Raw genomic sequence first — 22,730 nt, 5'->3', positions numbered from 1 at the left:
ATAGGCCAGGGGGTACCTTGCTCAATAGTAGTAATTGTGAGAGGGATCTCGGAGTCCTAGTGGACAATCACTTAAATTTAAGCCAGCAGTGTGCTACAGCTGCCAAAAAAGCCAACACAGTGCTAGGCTGCATTAACAGAGGGATAGAATCAAGATCACATGAAGTATTAATACCACTTTACAATGCCTTGGTAAGGCCACACTTGGAATACTGCATCCAATTTTGGTCACCACGATGTAAAAAAGATGTTGAGACTCTAGAAAGAGTACAGAGAAGAGCAACAAAGATGATCAGGAGGCAGGGCTAAGGTGGCTTTTATGAAGATGGGCAAGAGTAGTAGTAGCATCTTGGAAGACTGAGAGAGCTTCCCCCTCCCTCTTTTATCTTCCTGTTTATTTGGGGGGAGGGCTGTCTGAGATGCTTTCACAACTCTCCCTCCTTGTCTGGGCTTCTGCAATGTTTATTCCTCATTGCCTTGGTAACGGAACTCCCCCCCTCCCTTGGTCTCCATCAAGGTCATCCCCATCAGCTCTCAAGACTTGCAGCTCTTCCTAGCTTATGTTTTTTCACCAGGTTTACTCCCTCAGAGCATTTATGCTCTCTGACTGTAAAACGCATCCAAATGTTGCTTCTGTTGCAACACAAAAGCCACTCGGAGCACCAGGACCAGGCTAGCTCCTAAAGCTACTGTGGCATGTAGCCATCTCAAGGGGGAAGGTCCATCCCATGGAAGAAGATCTTATGATCCCAATAAGGACAAAACACAGGGCCTCCTGAGGGTCAGTGTAGTTAAAAACACCATCCATTTTTTGTAAACTCACAAAAAATGCTACATGGTTCTTCAGGAGCAAAACTTTGATAGCCAGGTTTTTTTTTTCCCCTTTCAAAAATAGCCTATTCTCGTATTGTGGGAGCTCTTTGAAAACAGAGGGGAAGCTATCCCTTCTTTGCCCCCCCCCAATGTATGTGATTTTTCTTGCTTAATCCAGGTTCATTGGAGGGGGGGCAGAGGGAAGTGATGGCCAAATGCACATTTGGAAATCAGCCCATTTACTACTCATGGTTACTGCTGGACACATGTCCTGGTCAACAGGCGTCTATTTCTAGTCTGCTCGCAAGGAAGACAGAGGAAGACCTGCTTTTCTCAGAGCTTTCTCTTGATAGAAGAAAAACAGAAGCATCCACAACCAGCTGGGATTTGACGAATTCTTCATGGCATAAAATGAAACGATCTGGATGAGGGGATAGATGGGGAACTCATCAAATTTGCAGATGACACCAAGCTGGCAGGAATAGCCAACACTCCAGAAGGCTTAGGATACAGGAGGATCTGGACAGACTTGAACACTGGGCGCTATCTAACAAAATGAAATTCAATGGTGAAAAAAGTAAGGTTCTACATTTAGGCAAGAAAAACCAAATGTACAGGTATAGTATAGGCCAGGGGGTACCTTGCTCAATAGTAGTAATTGTGAGAGGGATCTCGGAGTCCTAGTGGACAATCACTTAAATTTAAGCCAGCAGTGTGCTACAGCTGCCAAAAAAGCCAACACAGTGCTAGGCTGCATTAACAGAGGGATAGAATCAAGATCACATGAAGTATTAATACCACTTTACAATGCCTTGGTAAGGCCGCACTTGGAATACTGCATCCAATTTTGGTCACCACGATGTAAAAAAGATGTTGAGACTCTAGAAAGAGTACAGAGAAGAGCAACAAAGATGATTAGGGGACTGGAGGCTAAAACATATAAGGAACGGTTGCTGGAATTGGGTATGTTTAGTTTAACGAAGAGAAGGACGAACGGGGACATGATAGCAGTGTTCCAATATCTCAGGGGCTGCCACAAAGAAGAGGGAGTCAAGCTATTCTCCAAAGCGCCTGAAGGCAGGACAAGGAGCAACGGATGGAAGCTAATCAAGGAGAGAAACAACCTAGAACAAAGGAGAAACTTTCTGACAGTTAGAGCAATTAACCAGTGGAACAACCTGCCTCCAGCAGCAGTGAATGCTCCAACACTGGAAGTTTTGAAGAAGAGACTAGACAGCCATTTGTCTGAAATGGTATAGGGTTTCCTGCCTGAGCAGGGGGTTGGACTAGATGACCTCCAAGGTCCCTTCCAACTTTATTATTATTATTATTATTATTATTATTATTATTATTATTATTATTATTATTATTATTATTATTATTATTATTATTGACCTCCACATACCTCTTCTTCCCAATGCAGTCATTAAATGAATGTGTGGATTGCTGAGCGGAGCATAGGATGCCTCAAGGTTGCCAGAGAATACCCCAACCTCTTGAGGCACCCATGCTCTCCCCATGCCCCTCAGGATTCCCACCTCAACAGGCCCCTTATCCTCCTCCTTGACCACATCACCAAGTTGCCCATCTCACATGTCCCTAACCCAACCTCTGGAGTTCTTTGAAAGGTATGTGTGTGATGGGTGAGACTGGGTAAGGAGGAAGGTATGAGGCTTGGTGGGGGAGATGTGAAGGGAGATGGGAGGGCCCTACAATATCCCTGTGGTCAGACCTAAGAATGAAGAATCACAGGGGCAGTGCAGCGGCCGTAATGTGAGGACCAGGTTGTAAATAGCTTTTTTGGAGGGGAGGCGCTAAAGTGACCAGTTGTAAGTGAAGGGCTACCTGTAAATGAATAGGAAATATAACCCTGGAAATAAGTGTTAAAAAAATCAGAAGATGTTTGTTTCATAATAGGCCACCCTCCAGATATGGTGACTAGGGGGGATGGGAATCATTATCAGCCTAATTTGAGATGAGTATATAGCCTGTTTCTTGCTATCAGGCATGTATTTCTGATTTTTATTCTCTCTTCCTCTGCCTCTCAATATTATTCCTACCAACATACATCTATTATCTTAGCAAAACACCTTGTAGCTTCCTTGTGTCTTGGTTTTACTTTTAGGAAACTCCAAACAAGGTCTACGATGCAAGACATGCAAACTGAGTGTGCATCTGTGGTGTTCAGAAGAAGTTTCTCATCAGCAGTGCCTTGGCAAGACAGTAAGTAGCTAAGCAAAGCTATGCAAGGGTTAGGATAGAGAGATCCAGAGAGGGAGAGGATGGACTGTATTTTAAAGTTTACGCAGGGTTAATGTAATACAGATAGGCCTCACTTAACATCCAATTATTGAATCACTGTTTGACATTTCAGTGGTGCTGAATGAAGGAATTTGTGCGCAGTCCTATAGATTCAAGCCATTGCAGTGCCTCTACAGTCATGTGGACAAAATTTGGTCCCATTGGAGCCCACCTGCATATATAACCACCTTTTTTTGCCACCCACCAACATCGACATCCCAGCTGTTGCCACACTGCATACCACTACTGTATTGGGCAGGACTTGTTTCATGCTGCTTTCTTTCAAGCTGTTATAGCCAGGGCTTCAGTTTGCATACCAGCCAAAGTCTCCATTCATATGCCTGTCAGGGCCTCTGTTCTCAGGTCAGCCAGGGCCTTCTTTCGCAAAAGGAGACCCCAGCCAGTGTGCAAAAGAAGGTCCTATCTGTGCTGGCACAAAAGAAGGTCCCAGCTAGAAGGGTCCTTCTTTCAGGCACTGGCCTTCTTTCATGTGGCCTTATTTCAGAAAAAAAAATAGTTCTGGCCAGTGCCTGGTTGGGACTCAAAGAGGAGATCTTGCTTATTGTGCAAGAGAACCCCCCAATTACACCAGTGTGAAAGGAGATGGCACAAAAGAAGGCCTCCAACTAGTATAGTAATGGCATGTGGTGTAGCAATAGACAAGCCTGGGCAGTGGGGGCAGCAGATAAGTGGGCAGCCAAATGGGCAGAGATGGGGGGGAAATTGGTGGATAGGGGAAGCTGAAGTGGAGACGGTCCTTATCGTTTTCCAAGAATGCTTGGATCCTGGTGGGCCTCTGCAAACAACCGTGGGGGATTCCTGCAGTAACAGCAACTGTTAGCCATTGCTAAGCTGTTACGTGATGTTTCAGTTGGTGACTACATCATTTAATGGTGGAATTGTTAGTCCCAATTAGGGTCATTAAGTGAAGATTAATTGGGTGACTTTGGGCCAGTCATTCTCAGCCCAACCTACTTCACAGGATTGCTGTGGGGAAAATAGAAGGAAGAAAGTGTGACAGATATTTTACTGTCTTGAGTTATTTCTAAAAATTATCAAGGCAGGATACAAATAAATAAAATAAATAAATAAAATGAATGAATGAATGAATGACTAGTGTCATAGACTGAATAGTACACACATACTATTGGCAGTGATATGGGGAAAAAAGAAACAGGAGGGTTGATTCTGAAGTTCTTACAAAGTGTTCGTGTATTTTGGATGAAGTCCGGTATCAAAAGTTCTAGGAACTGGATTTCTTTGCACAGACTTTCTCTTAAAAACAAATCACTTTTTGTGTTTGTTTTTAAAACCAAATAAGTTCTGTGGTTGTGAAAATATCCAGAAGGATCTCTCAAAACTGGATGAATGGTCATTCAAATGACAAACATTCAGTTTAAATAAGTGTAAAGTGATGCACTTTAAGGCAACACAGAACCCTCGCCAAATTTCAGATATTCACTGATGTGAATTGCTTACCAGACGAAAGATCTTCAGGTTATTCTGAATAGATATAGCAGCTTTGAAAAGGCATATTTTATGACAGGAGTGAGAACATAGGGAACTGAAAATAAAACAGCCAACATTATAATGTCTGGAATATCTGCCGTATATATCTGGTATGCTCTATGGTTGGATTATGGTTAGATCTGGAGGATGTGCAGGGCAGGGCAGATTAAGATAATCAGTTTGTCTTTAACATCTTCCGTACAAAGAAAGGCTGAATCAGGTAAGACACTTAGAAAAAAAAATGACTGTTAGGGATATTACTGAGGTATATAAAATTAAGCATTATATGGAGAAAATAAACAATATATTTTTCTTTTTCTCAATTACTAGAAGAAAAGGCCATCCAATGAAGCAAACTAAGAGGACATTTAAAATAGGCAAATGAAAGCATGTTTTCACTTAGCATATAACATGTGGGATTCATTACCACATGGCATGATGATGGCTACTAACATGAATGGCTTTAAAGCAAGGTTTGTTATCTTCGGATTGAATGTTGCCTCTGGCTTGGGGACAACATGCCTCCAAACAGGCTAGAGGAATAAGGGCAGGGGAAGGTACGTCTCCTTTTGCCACTTAAAAATACTCAGAGACATCTGGATGGCGACTGTGAAAAAACAAATTTTTATTGATTTATTTTTCACATTTCTCAATGACCTGACTGCCTCAGAGAGATACTCTTAGCAATGTACAATAAAACATCAAAATATAAAAGTAGTATATACTGTAAAAAAACAGTATATACTGTGAAAAAGCAGTATATACTGTAAAAAATGAAATGTTAGAATTAAAATTTTTGATTTTTTTTAAATTAAAAATTGTTAAAAATTTGTTGACAAAGGGCAGAAAAGGAAGGTCTCTCAAAATGCTGAACTAAGATAAATTTTGGGCAATTCAAGAAAATTCCTATTATGTAAGATCAAAATTAACATACGTGACCAGGTTTGGTTTTAAAATTGCCCTAACAAATTGTATATAAAAAAAAATCCCACCCATGTTTAAAAAATGTGTTTCTCAAAATAAAGTATCTTGAAATTAATTATCTCAATTCTTCATTACCTGATATAGCTTTCTGCTTAAACTGGATAAATCAATTCATTTGTCCTATACCTTCTCTAAATTGAAAATAGATTAAAATACTTTATTCTTAGACACTTATAATTTTTTTCACTCAAGGACATTCTAAAAAACATTTGGCCACTAATAAACACTTTTAAGGTATTTATCATTCCACCTCCTCTGTATCTGTTCTTTTATATTTGCCCTTAACAAATTGTAGCTTATGAAATCATGCTTAAATGAGTTATGTTTCATTGCACACAAACAGTTGCTTGTATTGCAGTCCTTCCTCCATGTGAACAGTAAACTAAGAAAATGATATGCATTCTGAGAATATGATTAAGAAACAAAGAATGGAAAGCAGCTTTACAATATAATTTGTTCTATTTGTGAACATTATTGACATGCTAAACTTGCATTATTTACTTTGTTGTGCAAAAGACACAAATGAATGAACTGCATTATTATAATATGCATCTCTTTTGTGTTATAGTTAATTAAATTTTATTTTCTGGTTTTATCAGTATGTATTACATGTGCTTTCTATGGCTTACCAATTGACATTATGAAACAGAAAGTGTTGTATCACTTAGAGTCAGTGTCTACAAACTAATTTTGCTTCTTTCTATATTATAGATTTTTGTCTTATTATATTTTATTCTCATGTTTTCCCAGGGATCTCAGACCAGTAGATGGGTTCACAACAGTCGTGTGAGATCAATGTTAGTAGATGAGTGGGGAATTTTCTTGGTTTGAGACCAAACACAATCTGCTATACCAGATTTCTAGAAGCAAAGAGTGAATCCAAGAATTACAATTTTTAAAAGCTGATATGCTGAGCTCTAAACTACTTCCTGTCCTGATTTATTTAGTTTAAAATTTCTCTGAAAGTTAATATACAAAGAGGAAATTGAGGGGAGCAAGCACAATATTAATTCATCCTCTTCTTAGCAGCATGGCAGAGGGTCAAGCACATAGTACTGTATAGCAGGCCAGTGAAATATTGTTCTGTACTTTGTTCCTCAGCAGGCAACCTCTTTCCGCCGTAATCTTAGTTCTCCTCTGCTGCTACACGAACCACAGCCCCAACCAGCCCCAGCCAAGGAATCTCCTCCTAAAGGTAAGAACTTGGACATGTCCAAAGTCTGAAAAGTAAAATTTCTGACAGAAAGTCAATCAAAGAAAATGGATGATGAGATGCTCCCAGGCTGCTGACTCATAGTACTGCCAGACAGGACTTTCCAAGGGATGGATTCAAGATGGCAGACATGCATGTGCAGTACGTGCAAAAAAAGGGGGTGGGGTTTCACAGTTCTCATCTTCTGACACCCAACCTCTAAAATGCCTCTGCTGCCTCCTCAATGGATACTCAGGGGTAAGAAAGAATACAAAAGATGCAGTGTGAAAATGCAGGAGGGTTATAAATGGAAGATGATTATAATGCTGGGGTCACCAAGTAAATTGCCATGATTGAGGCAGGGCAATTGCATGGAAGGTGGGGGGGGAGGCTCATTGTGGAGTTCAAAGTTCTCCCAGATCCAATTTAGCAAATAGATTCTTTATCAGGGAACCAAATAGAAGAATTTGACTGGTCATTGCAACTCAACTCACTCTTTCCGGATTGTAATTAGGAAGCATGGTGGGTTAATCTGGCTGAAGAGAACAGATTTCGCTCATTGCACAAGGAATTTTACAAATCATCAGGGGACAGCATCTACTAATCAAAGTACAGAATAATAGAATAAAGTGACCATGCTTATGACAGCTTCCTTTTCTTCTCCTTTGTGCCTGACAATCCAATTCTAAAATGTATCTGGTTTACCAGCAGGCCCCAGTGGAAAGGTAGATCCCGTTTATGAGACTTTGCGCTACGGCACTTCACTGGCCTACATGAATCGCTCCAGCTTCAGCAGCACCTCAGAGTCCCCCACCAAGAGTCTGGTATAGTCCCTAAATTCAAAGATTTCATTTTGGTAACATTAACAGGTCCCTGATGAACAGACTGGGATTGAGGGAAACCCATTTGTGAAATCTAGAGGGAGATAGTGCAGAAAATGTTACTGGAAATGGGTATGTATGAAAAAGAATAGGAGGAAAGATGGAAACTATAAGTAAATGAAGAAAGCAATACACATTTATTTCACTGGTACTCATGCTATAAAGATCAATTTGAAGGAATGTCTAGTCAAAGCAGGTAGCAACATCCAGCCAACCTTGGCTGATCTCAGAGAGGCATTTATTTCTTCCAGAATGAGAAGGAGGACATAGTTCAGAATGCAGAAGGCTCAACAGCAGGTGGACCAACAGCAGAGGAAAATATTACCGATAATGGTGAGTGAAATTCCCATTCCCACTTACAATATAACGTATGTAAAATAACCTGTTTTGTTAACCATGCCCAAAATTTACCTTCTCCGCACCACACACACATGTGTACACGTGTAATATATGAAAGGAGGGATGGGTTATCCTGCTTGCTCAGCCTGCATCAGCCTTTGTGCAGTCACACCTCTCTCTCTCCCTCTCCCTCTCTCTCTCTCTCCCCTCTCTTCTCCTTCTTCCCTCCCTCCTTCCCTTGCTCTCTTTATCCTAGAAGTCATTGGAGATATCCAAGATGGCTCTAATAAAGGCAAGAAATCTTGCTCTTTCTAATTCTATCTTTCATATATTGATGTTTTATTTTGATGACTAAATCCTTGTTTACTATTTGGTAAGCTGATACAGTCAATCTCAAAAAACAAACAAACATTCACTTCCAAACATTGTTCTAATGCAAATTCACCACCACCCCTTTATCATAAATTATACTGTGGAAGGCAAGACTGGCTCAGAGAAGAAGGCTTATGACTTTGAAGGCATTCAGTTCTAGCAATGTTTTGCTAAAGGTGAGGCTGGGGCTGTTTTGGAACCTTAACAAAAAAAAATCCCCCTGTACAAATACTCCTCTAATTGCAGCAAACACCATTTAATTAATATTTCCTCTCAAATTTAGGTCTATCAGAAAGAATTGCAAAAATCCAGCCAATCACTTGTGGTTCAGTTTTGTTGCATCCTAGTCTTTGCAACTCAAGGGACATCAGTTTGCCAAATTTTCTGTCAGTGACCGCTTCTCTGATTTCTGGGTATTGTTTCATAGTGAATTTTCCAGAATCCCTTGTCATCTCTGAAGTTGGATTGCCTCCTTCTCTGGGAAAATAAAAGAAAGAATATATGTTTTGTTGCCTACTGGAATGATGAGCCTTAATACCTTCTATCTTTTTTTCGTTCAGTTTTCTCAGTGGCCACAGAAGGCGAAAGCCCTGTTTTGGAGGAAAATAACTCAGGGCAACAGGTAGAAAATGTACCCATTTCATTTCAAGATTGAGAAAAAGCAGAGATTCCCCCCCCCAAATGTAGGATCCAGCAATTTGAGAAGAAAGGGCTTCATGAACTAGCCCCTTCCTAGGATTTTCTTTCCAGAGAAAGAGGAAAAAAGGAAGGGAAGGCAGGGAAGGAGAGAAATTGCACACAATAATATTATATTTGTTATTTAATTATATTTGGCTTTTATTCCTTTTTTAAAAGTCAAGAGCCAAAAATATTGTTTAGTACAGTAGTTCAGCTTTAAAAGTAGAGTTGTGTGAAACAATAAGCCTACTCAATTACTTTCTTTTGTGGGATACTTATTTAACACACGAACCCAGAAATTCTCTACCGTTTCTTATCAAACTGTAGTTATTTAGTGATGGTCCACTATCATAAACTTCCTTAGTGAATCATGAAGGAGACAGACATTTTATATGTGTGTAGAATTTCTTAAAGAAAATATAGTGAGGAACAATGAGAATGACTGGCAAAATAACTCCTACTGGACACAATTAAGAGAATTGTGTTTAGTGTTGTGAAATGAAGACTGAGAAGGTTATGACTGCATTCTTCAGAGAGATTTTATCCAGAAGAAGGCCATAACCTGTTCTTTGTCATGAAGACAGATTTTGTTTGAAAGTTAAAAACATTTCTTGACAGCAATGGATTGAAATTCTTAGGGATATTTGCTAAACATGTTTGGACAGGGTGAGTCAAATATTTGTCATCAATGCTTTAATCTGGATTTTCACATTGAGTGGGGGATAAATTCATTGGCTCAAATGCTCTCCCCAGTGAGTCTATGAACAATTTAAAGGTTCACAGCTCTGTTTTTTAAGAAAACTAAGTGGCATATGTTCTCATTGTTTTTCTTCAAAGTTAAGCTGTGAAAAATACAGCCAAGCAAAACAATCAATTTCAGGATGGACAGAATGGCTGGAAAGAGGCCCCTGTCAGCCAAGTGCATGACTCTTTCATACAGCTTTACTTTTGTGCTGCCTTCTGCCCTGTTCCTGACTCATTTCGTTCAACTTTCACAAATTCTTTCCAACAAACCTACACCATCTCTGGCATGGAAAGTAACAAGTTCTGATAATCATAAGATCTTTATCTGTCTCTCCCATAATAGCATTTTGCAAAAGCTGTAAACTGTAGGAACACTTTGCATCAGATGGTATTTTGATGTTTACTTCAGAATAGATCCCTAAAGATTACACCATGTGTCTAAAAACTGCAATGTTTCTTCTTGGCTCTTTCCTTTTCCAATAGCCATCTCAAGGATCTACACGCAAAGAGGTCTCATCCATGTATTCTTATGTTGCTCTGTACAAGTTTCTGCCTCAGGAGAACAATGATCTGCCACTGAAGTAAGTAGGCCCTTATTCCCAGATTTCCAGTGTAGAAATCCATAGCATGAGATAGGCATATAGTAATCAGTTCTTGGACTGTGAGATCTTGCTGATGGAGCTTAAAGGAGTTACCATTCAAGATTAAGGCTATGGTTGCTGTTGGAACACCTGCTAGTAATGACTGATGTACTTCTAGTAGGGCATACTTTATTTTGCCCAGTAATTTTTATACTGTGGCATTCCCTGCATCTCATTACCAAAAGGTATCTGGAGATAAACTAGACTTTGTCTGTCCCTGCAGGCCAGGAGACCGAATCATGCTGATAGATGATTCTAATGAAGATTGGTGGAAGGTGAGCAGAATATTAGAACACAGAGATCTGAACATATACTGTATCTCCCATATGCAAATAAAACATCCTCTGCTAAGAAATAAAATAAAAATACCTAACACAAATAAGTCTATCGGAAATAAAAATACTATAAAACAATCCAACTTCTTACATGAACAAGTGCCACCACATGTGTTTGACCAATTGATTGATTGCTCGATCAATTGTATTTTTAACCCGCTGTTCATTCAGAAGCCCAAGGCAGCTTATGCAGCACTCCCTCTCTCCTGTGTTTCCCCCATAAGGACTGCCAGTGAGCTGTACTGCCCTATTCACTCACACATGCAAGTAACTGTGATTTAGTGAGTTGATTAATATTTCCCAGCAATTCCCTTCACTAAAGCTCAGAACTGTCCCAATTAAGTCCAGCCATGAGCAGGCCAAGATTAGTCCACAGAGCAATGGCCTAATAGTCCACAAATAATTGAAAGTTGCTCATACAAAATAACTACACCAGGCAAAACTTAAATCCACACACAAGAGAGTTCACATGGCAAGAAAAGTTCAGTCTCCAAGGCACAATTCCAAACACGGTGTCCATCCAGAGTGAAGCAGGACTCATAACAATCAAACGAACAGCTAAAAAACCAGCATGTTGTTCCCAGCAATGCCTGCTTCTGTCTGCTGTGATAAATAACCAGCTTTCCAGTGCAGCCTGTCAAGATGGGCGGGGTCTTCTCCTCTCGAGTAGTCTGGCAGACCTCCAGACTCCTGCCTTTTCTTTGCCCTGCGTGTTCTCGGATTAGGTGCAGAAGGCAGTTCCTCCTCCATTTTGCTGGCTATCTACCACTGCAAACTTTCCCCACCTGAAGCCTCCTTCAGATCTCTTTTGGATGACCGTTCAAAGCCATCAATCAACCCAGTTCCTGACATGCCAGGAATGGGCTCAACCTCCCATGAGCTGACATCTGAGGAGGAATCTGGGGAGTCACCCAAGGGAGACATCACACTATCGCCCTCCATCATGGCCCATCCTCCTGGAACCCCCTGGGCCAAGTTTCCCTGGATACCCGTGATGGAACCAATGAATCAGTCGACAGGCATGCACAGCATCGGCATCTTCCCATGACATGTCCTCAGGGCCATAGCCCTTCCAGTCCACTAAATATTGCAGATGTCCCCAGTGAATACAGGAGTCCACAATGCATGCCACCTCATATTCCAGCTTCCCTGCACTAACACTGTCTCCAGCAGAGGATCTGATGGCCGGTGAGGACTGGCAGCGCAGCAGGTACAAGCAGGGACCATGGAATACCAGGTGGATGCATATGTGGGCAAGCAGGGTCAGCAGGTACACTACCGGCTTGACCGCTTCCATCGGGAATGGGCCTACAAAGCAGTGGTTGAGTTTGAGGGACAATCGCATCGTGGAAAGATGCCGGGTGGAGAGCCAGACACGGTCACCGATCGCCAAAGGAGACACATCTCAACAATGTTGATCCATGAATTTTTTATAGTCCTCCTTAGCCTGTTCCAATTGTTCCTGCAACACTCGGTGCATGGCAGTGAGTTCTTACAGGAAATCTATGGCTGTAGGCACAGGTGAATCCGCAGCAGTCAGAGGGCACAAACGTGGGTGAACATGTGAGTCGAAGCATGCTGGGCATTGTTATATGCGAACTCCAGCAGCACCAGCAGATCCAGCCAGTTGTCCTGCTAGAAATTCACATAGCAACGCAAATACTGGTTTAGCACAGCATTCATCCATTCAATGCCTCTGTCTATCTCTAGATGATGTGAGAATGAGAGACATACCTATATCTGTAGAAGTTGCAAGAGCTCCTTGCCAAAAACAGGCCATGAACTGGGTACCTTGGTTTAACATAATACGCTCAGGTAGGTCATGCAACCGGAAGATGTGATACACAAATAGCCATGCCATCTCTCATGCCACGGGCAACCCCGTGCATAGCACAAAATGGGCCATTTTGTGAACAGGTCTACCATCAACACCATCATAGTTCCCTGTGACTTCAGGAGATCAGTGACAAAGTCCATGGATACACTTCCCCAAGGCCTCTTCAGCATGGGCAATGGCTGCAGCAGTCCTAGCAATGGTCCCAGTGTGTTCTTGGCTTGTTGGCACTTTGGGCATGATACCACATAGGTATCCACATCGTGGCAAATTCACAGCCACCAGAACACCTATCCCACCAGATGCAAAGTCTTGAATAGGCCAAAATGCCCCACCACATGGTTGTTATGACACTGGTGCAAGATCCTACAGGAGGGCCCCTTTGCACATTAATCTTTTCCTGAAACCTAAACAAGGCCTTTGAGCATGACCAAGAGCCCAAGAGGCCTCTGTGAGTCTAACTCCTCTGGCCTGGACACAGGAGTCTCAACACTGCACCAGCCTGATTTGCTCTTTCAAAAGGGCTCTTGGGTCACTTGAATCACTGACCGGAGATGCATCTTATCCCCATTCCAGGTATACTCTGGCTTACACGACAAAGCATCAGCTCTCTGGTTCCAGCCTCCCAGACTATATGTTACTTGGAAATCAAAGTGGGTGAAGAAGAGAGACCATCGGATCTGCTGCTGGCTGATCTTCAGGTGCTCCAGTTTCTGATGGTCCATCTGGACTTCGATCTGGTGCCAAGCCCCTTCTAGGTGGTGCCACCAAACCTCGAAAGTCATCTTGACTGCTAGCAACTCCTTATCTCAAATCATGTAGTTCCGCTTGGCAAGATTGAGTTGACGTGAGTAATAAGTGCAAGGAAAGAATTGCTTCGAGTTCAAGGGGGCTTGTAACAATACTGCCCCCATCATGATGTCCGACATGTCTGGCTCCACCATGAAGGGTCATGACAGATCAGGGTGGCAAAGAATGGGGTCTGTAGCAAAAGCCTTTTTCAGAAACTTGGGGTCTTGCTGCTTGACTGACCCCCGCATGAACTGAACCTCTTTCTGCAGCAACCAAGTCAAGGAGCGGCCATCGCGGCGAACTGGGGAATAAACTTTCAATAATAATTTGCAAACCCCAGGAGTCTCTGGACGTCTTTCACTCAGCACAAGGGCTGCCAAGACTGCAGGGCCTCACTCTTCTCTGGGTCCACTGCAATGCCCTCAGGCAAAATCAAGTGTCCCAAAACGTCAATGGTGGTTTGTGCAAACTGGCACTTTTTGTGCTTCACAAAGAGATGGTTCTCTTGCATGTGCTGGAGTACCATTCATACACGGGACCAGTGTTCTTCGGCCAATGACAAGTACACCAGGATGTCATCCAAATAGATCACTACAAAGGTAACCAAGAGATCCCAAAACACGTTGTGCATGAGGTGCATAAACATGGAGGAGGTATTGGTGAGTCCGAATGGCATCACCGTATATTCAAAATATCTGTACCGGGTGCAGAAAGCTGTCTTCCACTCATCCCCTTTGTGGATTCTCACCAAGTTTTAAGCCTCCCGCAAGTCCAACTTCGTGAAGAGCCATGCCTACCTTAACTGCTCCATGAGTTCTGGAATGAGCGAGAGCAGGTACAGCTTCCTCATGATAGTGGCACTGAGCTTGCGGTAGTCACAGCAAAGCCTCAGTTCCCTTGACTTTTTTTTGACAAAGAGGAGCAGGGCCGCTAAAGGGGACGTCATTGGATGGGTGAAGCCCTTCTTCAAGTTCTTCTCAATAAAGTCATTGAGGGCCTTGAGCTCAGGTTTGGATAAGGAGTAAATCCAATCCACTGGAAGCCTGGCATTCAAAACCAGATTGATGGGCCAATTATAGAATAGATGCAGTGGGAGCTGCTCGGCTTCTTTTCCCCCAAACATGTCGGTGAAGTTTGCAATTTCTAAGTGAAGATCCCAAAACAAAGCAGGATGTATCTCCGTGGCATACACATGAAGCCAATGAGGACAGCATTTAGGGTTGCCCAGTTGAATGACCCTATTGACCACACAATCTGTGAGTCATGTGCCTGAAGCCATTCCAGTCCCGACATGATTGGAAAAGGTGGAGTGGCCACCACATAGAATTCCAATCACTCCATGTGGTTTCCTATACACATCTGAAGAGTCTCAGTAGCCATGGCTACCGGCCCTGACTGAATTGGCCAGCCATTGATGATTTCCACCAAAATGAGCAGTTTACTTCATGTTATGGCACACTGCACTTAGTGGTGAAAGCTGTGTCCATGAACTTCGTGGTTGTCCCTGAGTCCATCATGGCTTGTGTGAGAACTTCCTCACTTCTGGGAAAAGTCAACATCACGGCAACCACCAAATACTGGGTTGGCGTAATCTGTGGCATTAACACCTGACCCACCCCAGAAATCACCCAACCAAGTGAGCCATTTCAGTCAGGCAGGGGGAGTTTCCTGCCATCGCCAGAATTTTCTTTGCAGGACACTTAGCGGCTAGGTGACCGGGGCCTCCACAGTATAGGCACAAGCCTTCCCTGCACTTCTGATCCTTTTCTGCCTGTGTGAGGTGCGTCCGTCCCCTCCCCACTTGCATGGGTTTCTTGGGGGGTTGAGGCTCCTCACAAAACCTCCTGGGTATTGGAGCAGCCACCTCTCATCGCTGCACCCTTCGCTGCTGGAGTCAACCATCTATGCGCAAGCACAGGCAGGGTGCCAACTCATCCAGAATTTCAGAGGACAAGCTCTCCTGAAATTGGTCCATTAAGGCTTTCTCGTTCCATCTCAAATCCTGACTGATCAACTGCAAGTCAGAGATGTATTCAGTTACAAGGCAACACCCCTGCTTCAACTCCCTCAGCTGCCGGTTCACTGTTTGCACCTTGACAGGATCTTCAAACATGACCTTCATTTGAAAGCAAAACCCTGCATAGTCATCCACCAACTGACTGGACTGTATGAGGAGGGGGAGATCACCCACTGGGCTGCTGGTCCTGTCAATAGACTGATGATGAACCCCACCTTCTCCCAGTCAGTTTGAAAATCATTTGGTCTCAGGCTCATGAACAACTGACATTGTCCAAAAATTGGGAATTGGGCAGAGTTCTCATTAAATTTATCTGGGATAGCAACCGGGCATTTACGGCGAGTTCTTGACAGTCCAGATGCCTGCAATTGTGCCAACTGATTGGAAAGAAAAGTTACTTGCTGGGCCAGCTTGGCATTGGTGACTAGCTATTGCTCCATAATGTCCAACAAACAGGGCTTCTGGGGAAAAGGGGGCTGGGAACAAACAGCTGCCCCACTCACTCACACACACAAGTAACTGTGGTTTAGTAAGTTTATTAATATTCCCCAGCAATTCCCTTCACCAAAGCTCAGAACTGTCCCAATTAAGTCCAGCCATGAGCAGGCCAAGATTAATCCACAGAACAATGGCCTAATAGTCCACAAAACAATTGAACAAATAACTACACCAGGCATAACTTAAATCCACACACAAAAGAGCTCATGTAACAAGAAAAGTTCAGAGTCTCCAAGGCACAATTCCAAACACGGTGTCTATCCAGAGAGATGCAGGAATCATGACAATCAAATGAACAGCTAGAAAACCAACACGTTCCCAGCAACACCTGCTTCTGTCGGCTGTGTTAACCAGCTTTCTGGTGCAGCCTGTCAAATGGGTGGGATCTTCTCTTGAGTAGCCTGGCTGACCTCCAGACTTCCTGCCTTTTCTCTGCCCTGTGTGTTCTTGGATTAGGTACAGAAGGCAGTTCCTCCTCTGCTGGCCATCTACCATTGCAAGTTTTCCCCACCTGAAGCCTCCTCCAAATCTCTTTTGGAAGGCTGTTCAGAGCCATCAATCAACCCAGTTCCTGACATGCCAGGAATGGGCTCAATCTCCTCTGAACTGACATCTGAGGAGGAATCTGGGGAGTCGCCCAAGGGAGACATCACATGAGCTCACCATGGACTTAAACCAGGAACTTCCTTATCCTAGACCAGCTTCTTAACTATTGCACTACAGTGATGACAGCCTACTCTGAAGGCTTTCTGAAAAGTTCTGACTTCAGAACTTTTCTAAATTATAAAAAGGGACAGGATCCTAAAGATATAGGTGAGGAGGGAGGAAATCTGTAGCCCAGTGTGATTGAATGCTTCATCTTTGAGGAGATGAATGGTTCAGAAATGTAATTGCCGGATGGATGGATGGATGGATGGATGGATGGATGGATGGATGGATGGATGGATGGATGGATGGATTGGAGATAGGGAGAGAGAGAGAGAGGAGATTCTAATTGCAAATCTGCAGGTACAGAATACCAGGTTCTCAATATCTAGGTATTCTAAAGCAAAGATTCTATCTTATTGTATAATTTAATTATAAACACTTATATACTTCGTTGGGTACCGTTTCCACAACTCAAGATAGCCTATGCTTTTCTAAAATGCTGGAACAAGCCTTGTATGGCTTACAGGCTTGGAGAATATTATGGTTCTCTGATTTTATATATGTATTTCAGTATATAACAGAATAACAGAGTTGAAAGGACCTTGGAGGTCTTCTAGTCCAACCCACTACTCAAGCAGGAAACGTATACCATTTCAGACAAATGGTTGTCCAATTTCTTTTTAAAAATCTCCAGTGTTGGAGCACCCATAACATCCAGAAGCAAATTGTTCCATTGATTAATTGTTCTAACTGTCAAGAAATTTCATCCTAATTCTAGGTTGGTTCTCTCCTTGATTAGTTTCCATCCATTGCTTCTTATCCTGCCTTCAGGTGCTTTGGAAAATTGATTGACACCCTCTTCTTTGTAGCAGCCCCTTGAAACACTGCTGGCAATCTCTTGGAACACTGCTGTCATATCACCCCTAATCCTTTTTTTCATTAAACTAGACAACCCAATTACTACAACGGTTCTTCAAATGTTCCCTAATCATCTTTGTGGCTCTTCTTTGCATTCTTTTTAGAGTCTCAACATATTTTTTATATTGTGGCAACCAAAACTGGATACAATATTCCAAGTGTGGTTTTACCAAGGCATTTTAAAGTGGTATTAAGACTTCACATGATCTTGATTCTATATCTCTGTTAATGCAGTCTAGTACTGCATTGACTTTTGTGGCAGCTGCAGCACACTGCTGGCTCATATTTAAGTGATTGTTCACTAGGAATTCAAGATCCATCTTGCAGCAGGTACCACCTGTTTTATACCTATGCATTTGGTTTTTCCTGCATAAGTATAAAACCTTACTTTTCTCTAAATTAAATTTCATTTTGTTCGATAGGATTCAGTGTTCAAGTATGTCAATATCCATTTCGATCCTGAGCATATCATCTGGGGTATTGGCTATTACTGCTAGCTTAGTGTCATCTGCAAATTTGATGAGTTCCCCTTGTAGCCCCTTGTCTAAATCATTGAAGAGTACTGGGCCTAAGACAGAGCCTTGGGGTACCGCACTGCATACTTCCCTCCATGTAGAAGCAGTTCCATTAAGGATTACAAATTGTGTGTGGTTGGTCAGCCAGTTAAAAATCCATCTGATAGTGATGCTGTCTAACCCAGCAGTCCCCAATCTTTCTGTGTCCACAGACTGGCAGCAGAGGGGGTGGCGAGGGGGAGGGGTTGGCTGTGTATGTGCAGCCTAGCTCTCATGCATGTGCAAATGAAGCTTTGCACGCTTGCCTGTCGCTTACATGGCACGGTTCCCAAAAGGTCGCAGACTGGTCCATGGCCTGGAGGTTGAGGGTTGGATGGCCCTGATCTAACCCACATTTTTCTATCTTATCAGGTAGTAGGTTGTAGTCTACTTTATCAAATGCTTTACTGCAGTCCAAGTAAATTACATCCACAACATCTTCCTGGTTTTGTCACTTTATTAAAAAATGCAATAAGATTTGTCTGACATAATTGACAAACCAGTATCAGCTTTGTTATGACTTTGTTTGCCTCTAGCTGTTCACATATTCATTGTTTGATCATCTTTTCCACAATGTTTCCTGGCATAGATGTCAGACTGATAGGTCTGTAGTTTCCTGGATCTAGTTTTCTTCCTTTTTAAAAAATGGGAACTACATCAGCCCTTTTCCAGTCTTCTGGTAGTTTCCCAGTACCCCAGGACTTTGTTCACTGGTTCTGTGATCACATCTCCCAATTCTGCAGTATTTTTTATGTTGGACTGTTTATTTTCTTTTGTGTAAAGATGGATGCAAAATCTCGCTTAAACTGTTCTGCTTTCTTCCTGCTGCTTGTCACCTCCTTGCCATTTTCTCCTATTAATGGACCAATTGTTTCCTTTACTTTTTTCTTGTTTTTTACATGAAAAAAGTTTTTATTTTTGACATCTGTCGCAAGCCTTAGTTCATTTCAAGCCTTCAAGCTTTCCTGATTTCATCTTTGCAGATTTGGGCTATTTGCTGATATTCTACCTTAGTTATGTGCCTCTCTTTTCATTTTTTATATTTTGTCCTTTTTGTCTTTCAGTTTATCAGAGAGTTCTTTGTGCAGCCATGTTGATTTCTGTTGAAATCTCTTATTTTTTTCCTTCATTGGAATTGACTGGGCTTTTCAAAGTTTCCCAAGCTTCTTGGACTGTTTTCCCTCCCTGAGGATTCTCATCCATGAAATCCTTCTCAAGCTCTAAGTTATTGAAATCATATTTTTAACATTCCAAAATGAATCTTTGAATAGTTCTTTGAATAACAAAGAACAAAACTAATGAACCACACTGGGCTCTAGTCAGATTACTTATTCCTTAACTTTACTCCTGTCATCCTACCCATGACCATCTGCTTAGCAATTAAACAATGCAGAATATTAGTCCTGAAATTTTTGGGGGAAATCCCTGATGTACAGCAACTTTTCCAACCAATCGTTCTAAAGATTCCATATATATTGTGACCAAAATTCACAAAGGCAACATTATTTGGATCTTCCAAGAGATGCAATGCCAACAAATTAGGAAAGTTCAAGTTGGGGAGAACTGATTTTGAGAAAGAAGGTGATGAAGCTCGAAAACATTATTTTAAAGAATCATCTTCCCCAACAGTAAGGATGGTTCCCTGACCCTTATTGTGTAAAAGCAAGTGTAATGGCAGATGTTTTACTTGATTCAGTTATTTATTTCTGAATAAACTTCCACTGTGCCTTTAGAAAAACTCTCTCCAGCCACAACATACAATAAAAATGTCAAAACAATAAATCCATTATATAAACAAAAACTATAATTATAGAATTTTTTCTACTGAAAAATCCAATAGAAACCTGATGAAATCAATACTTTTCTTTATTGCCTGTTTGAAAAAACCAGCAAATATATGACTATGCATGTATTTAACCATATAGCGGAACAATTCTCAAGGGCCAATTTTACTTGCTATGGCTCTTATTTAAAATCCAGAGAATTATAGGTCTCAGTTTATAATTTTTAATTTAAAAGGCCAAGTTTCTATGCCTGCTGATGAGCAAGATATAAAAATACAACAAATACTAATATAGACTTTTGTTCTATAGTGGTGATATTTTTGTTTTGCAATCTAGGGGAAGATGGGAGACCGCATTGGCTTTTTCCCAGCCAATTTTGTCCAGCGAGTTCGCCCAGGTGAAACTGTCTGGAGATGCTTCAGGACTTTCTGTGGCAACAAAGAACAGGGACAGCTGAGCCTTAAAGAAAACCAGGTAGGCATGTATGCCCCCAAATATAGACATGGTCAAGTAAGACTTCTAGCCTCTTTTTCACAAAGGCCATTTGTGAGCAGTCAGTTCAAGTTTGGAAAGATATGGCCTGCCTCTCTGCTGGCACTTACCTGAGCTTGAAGAAGTGGAAATAAAATGGGGTCATCAAAGAAGAACTAAAATGCAGCTTTATTCCAATTCATAACTTGTAGCCCTTGAGAGAAAAAGATTCCGTACCCCTGAAGTAAAAGGTAATTTAAGATAAAAGGTGAAGACTACTTTGAGTCAAACATGATTCCTAGGAAATTTAGGGACAAGTCCATGTGTTTTTGAATAGGAAAAAAAAGCTTGTTTGTTTTGTTTTCAAATCTAACCTGTTTTCCTGATATTGCCTGTTGAATCCAAACACCAGGTTGATCCTAAAAAGAATTGTATTTTTCTCCAGTCTTTGTAAATGGTGGACATCATTTTGCTAGAATCATATTTATCCTTTGCTTCTTTATATTGTTTTAATCTTTTGCTTGTGTTATCTGTTGATAGTATCTAGTCATCTTCTGTCAGACTCTTCTGGAATTATTTATTTATTTATTATTCTATTTATTAATCTTTTATTTTTCCAAGAATTAGAGGCTTGTACAGTGACTCGCCCTTCACAACAGGCATCCAAAATATTTAAACTTTAGCATTCTTACTTATGCTTGCTCTGAACAGTCTTAATTTTACTTCATTAAGTATTGTTCTTTGTATGATCCAGGTTAAACTTTTCTGACAATCCAGCTTTCACAGCCATATGTCACAACTAGAAAGCCATGGTCTTATAACATGTACCTTTGTTGTCAGTGTAATTTAACATTTAAACTATTTATCCCATAATTACATAAATAATGTGTCAGAACTACGAATTCTCAAAGGTACTTGTTTTCTATATTTAGGAGCAAATATCTGTGCTTCAGATTATGGTGATGAATTGGACGTGAAGGTTTTATAAAATTTTGTACAGTATTATTGCACACAAACTGAACTGCAGCTGAGGGGACCTTGTTTGTGTTTTGCTGAAGAACTAAAATCTTGGAACTAAGTTAGGCACTGGAGACATTTTGTTGAGTCAGGACTTTTCATTGAATCATTATGTAATTTAGTAGCAATGCTTCTTTGATACTTTCAGATGGACTATAATTCAGCAAAATGAAATTATCCAGAGATTGTACAAAGATATGTTCTAGCTTTTGCTTTTCAATTGAGTCAGGACAAAAAGACTTAGATTCCCGGTGGTCATGATAGCTTTATAACAGATTAGGAAAAGAAGCAATGGAGAAGGATGACTAATACAGGGGTCCCCAACCCCTGGGCCATGGACTGGTACCGGTTGGTGGCCTATTAGGAACTGGGCCACACAAGCAAAGCTTCATGCACATGATATAGGTTGTGTGCGAAACCATCTCCTCCCAGTCCATGGAAGAACATTTTTCTTCCGAAACTGGTCCCTGGTGGCAGAAAGGTTGGGGACTGCTGGACTAATATATTCCCGTACAGAATTTAATAATATTGGAGGTGGCCTATATATAAAGTCCTTGGTATATAAGGCACTTTGCCCTTAGTCTCCTCCTCCAGTGATTTTAATAGAAAACCATAGGATTAACTTTGCAGCCAGTGCGTTTTCCATTTAGGCATTCCAAAGTCCTTCCCTCTTGAACATACAAAACATACTTAGCATCTCCTTGCAGTCATGTTGTTCTGCCAGCCTGCTGCTTCAGCATCCACTCTCAGAGGGCAGGATTTCAGCCAATCTGAATTCTTTGGTCATTTTAATAAGTCTCATACAAACAAAGTTATATCGAGGCAGTAAGGAAGGACTTTCTGCTACAAATAATGGAAGAAAGGAGCTTAAGGCAGTTTGGATGCCAAGCAGAGGAGGGCCAGTAGATGGTGGAGATGAGGAGAGGCAAGCCAAGGTGAGAAATATTGGAGCACAGGATCAATTCTAATATTAATAAAAACAAAGACAGCTGCTTAGGGCAATTCATTTGGAGTTTCCATTGAAAATGCTTCTATTATTATTGTTGTTATTATTATTATTGTTGTTGTTGTTGTTATAGTCACCCAGAAATATATCTAGAAAATGTATCTTGTTGAGAGGCGGATTCTCACCCATTAATGAATTTTCTTCGTATTAGAGTTTTCTTCTCTAATATGTGGAAGTCTACACAGAGGGCTGGAAAACCTATAATTAGGAGCAGGGCTTTTTTTCAGCCGGAACGCGGCGGAACCGCGTTCCGGCACCTTTTTCCGGGCCGGCCGCACCGGAAATAGCCCCTCCCACACCGGAAATAGCCCCTCCCAAATTTTACTTGCATTCCTGTTCTCTAAAGGGGCGGTCCTAGGGTTTGATGAGGGCGTGGCCAGGTTTGAGTTCCGCCACCTTTTCT

At 41.6% G+C, this 22,730-nt stretch overlaps 1 protein-coding gene across 1 annotated transcript in view; it reads left to right on the top strand.

Moving 5' to 3' along the window:
* STAC2 (SH3 and cysteine rich domain 2) overlaps positions 1-22,730 on the top strand; it is a 55,516-nt gene that overhangs the window by 31,777 nt on the left and 1,009 nt on the right. The window contains exons 3-10 of the mRNA XM_015832309.1: positions 2,938-3,035; positions 6,708-6,801; positions 7,507-7,622; positions 7,931-8,012; positions 8,951-9,012; positions 10,296-10,393; positions 10,677-10,728; positions 20,170-20,307. Of these exons, the coding sequence (XP_015687795.1) occupies positions 2,938-3,035; positions 6,708-6,801; positions 7,507-7,622; positions 7,931-8,012; positions 8,951-9,012; positions 10,296-10,393; positions 10,677-10,728; positions 20,170-20,307 (740 nt within the window). The remainder of the gene's footprint in view (positions 1-2,937; positions 3,036-6,707; positions 6,802-7,506; positions 7,623-7,930; positions 8,013-8,950; positions 9,013-10,295; positions 10,394-10,676; positions 10,729-20,169; positions 20,308-22,730) is intronic.

Source organism: Protobothrops mucrosquamatus, unplaced genomic scaffold (assembly GCF_001527695.2).
Source record: "Protobothrops mucrosquamatus isolate PMUCROS unplaced genomic scaffold, P.Mucros_1.0 scaffold1, whole genome shotgun sequence".
Taxonomy (NCBI): domain Eukaryota; kingdom Metazoa; phylum Chordata; class Lepidosauria; order Squamata; family Viperidae; genus Protobothrops; species Protobothrops mucrosquamatus.
Note: the sequence above shows the minus strand (reverse complement) of the source record. Positions and strands in the feature narration are given on the sequence as shown.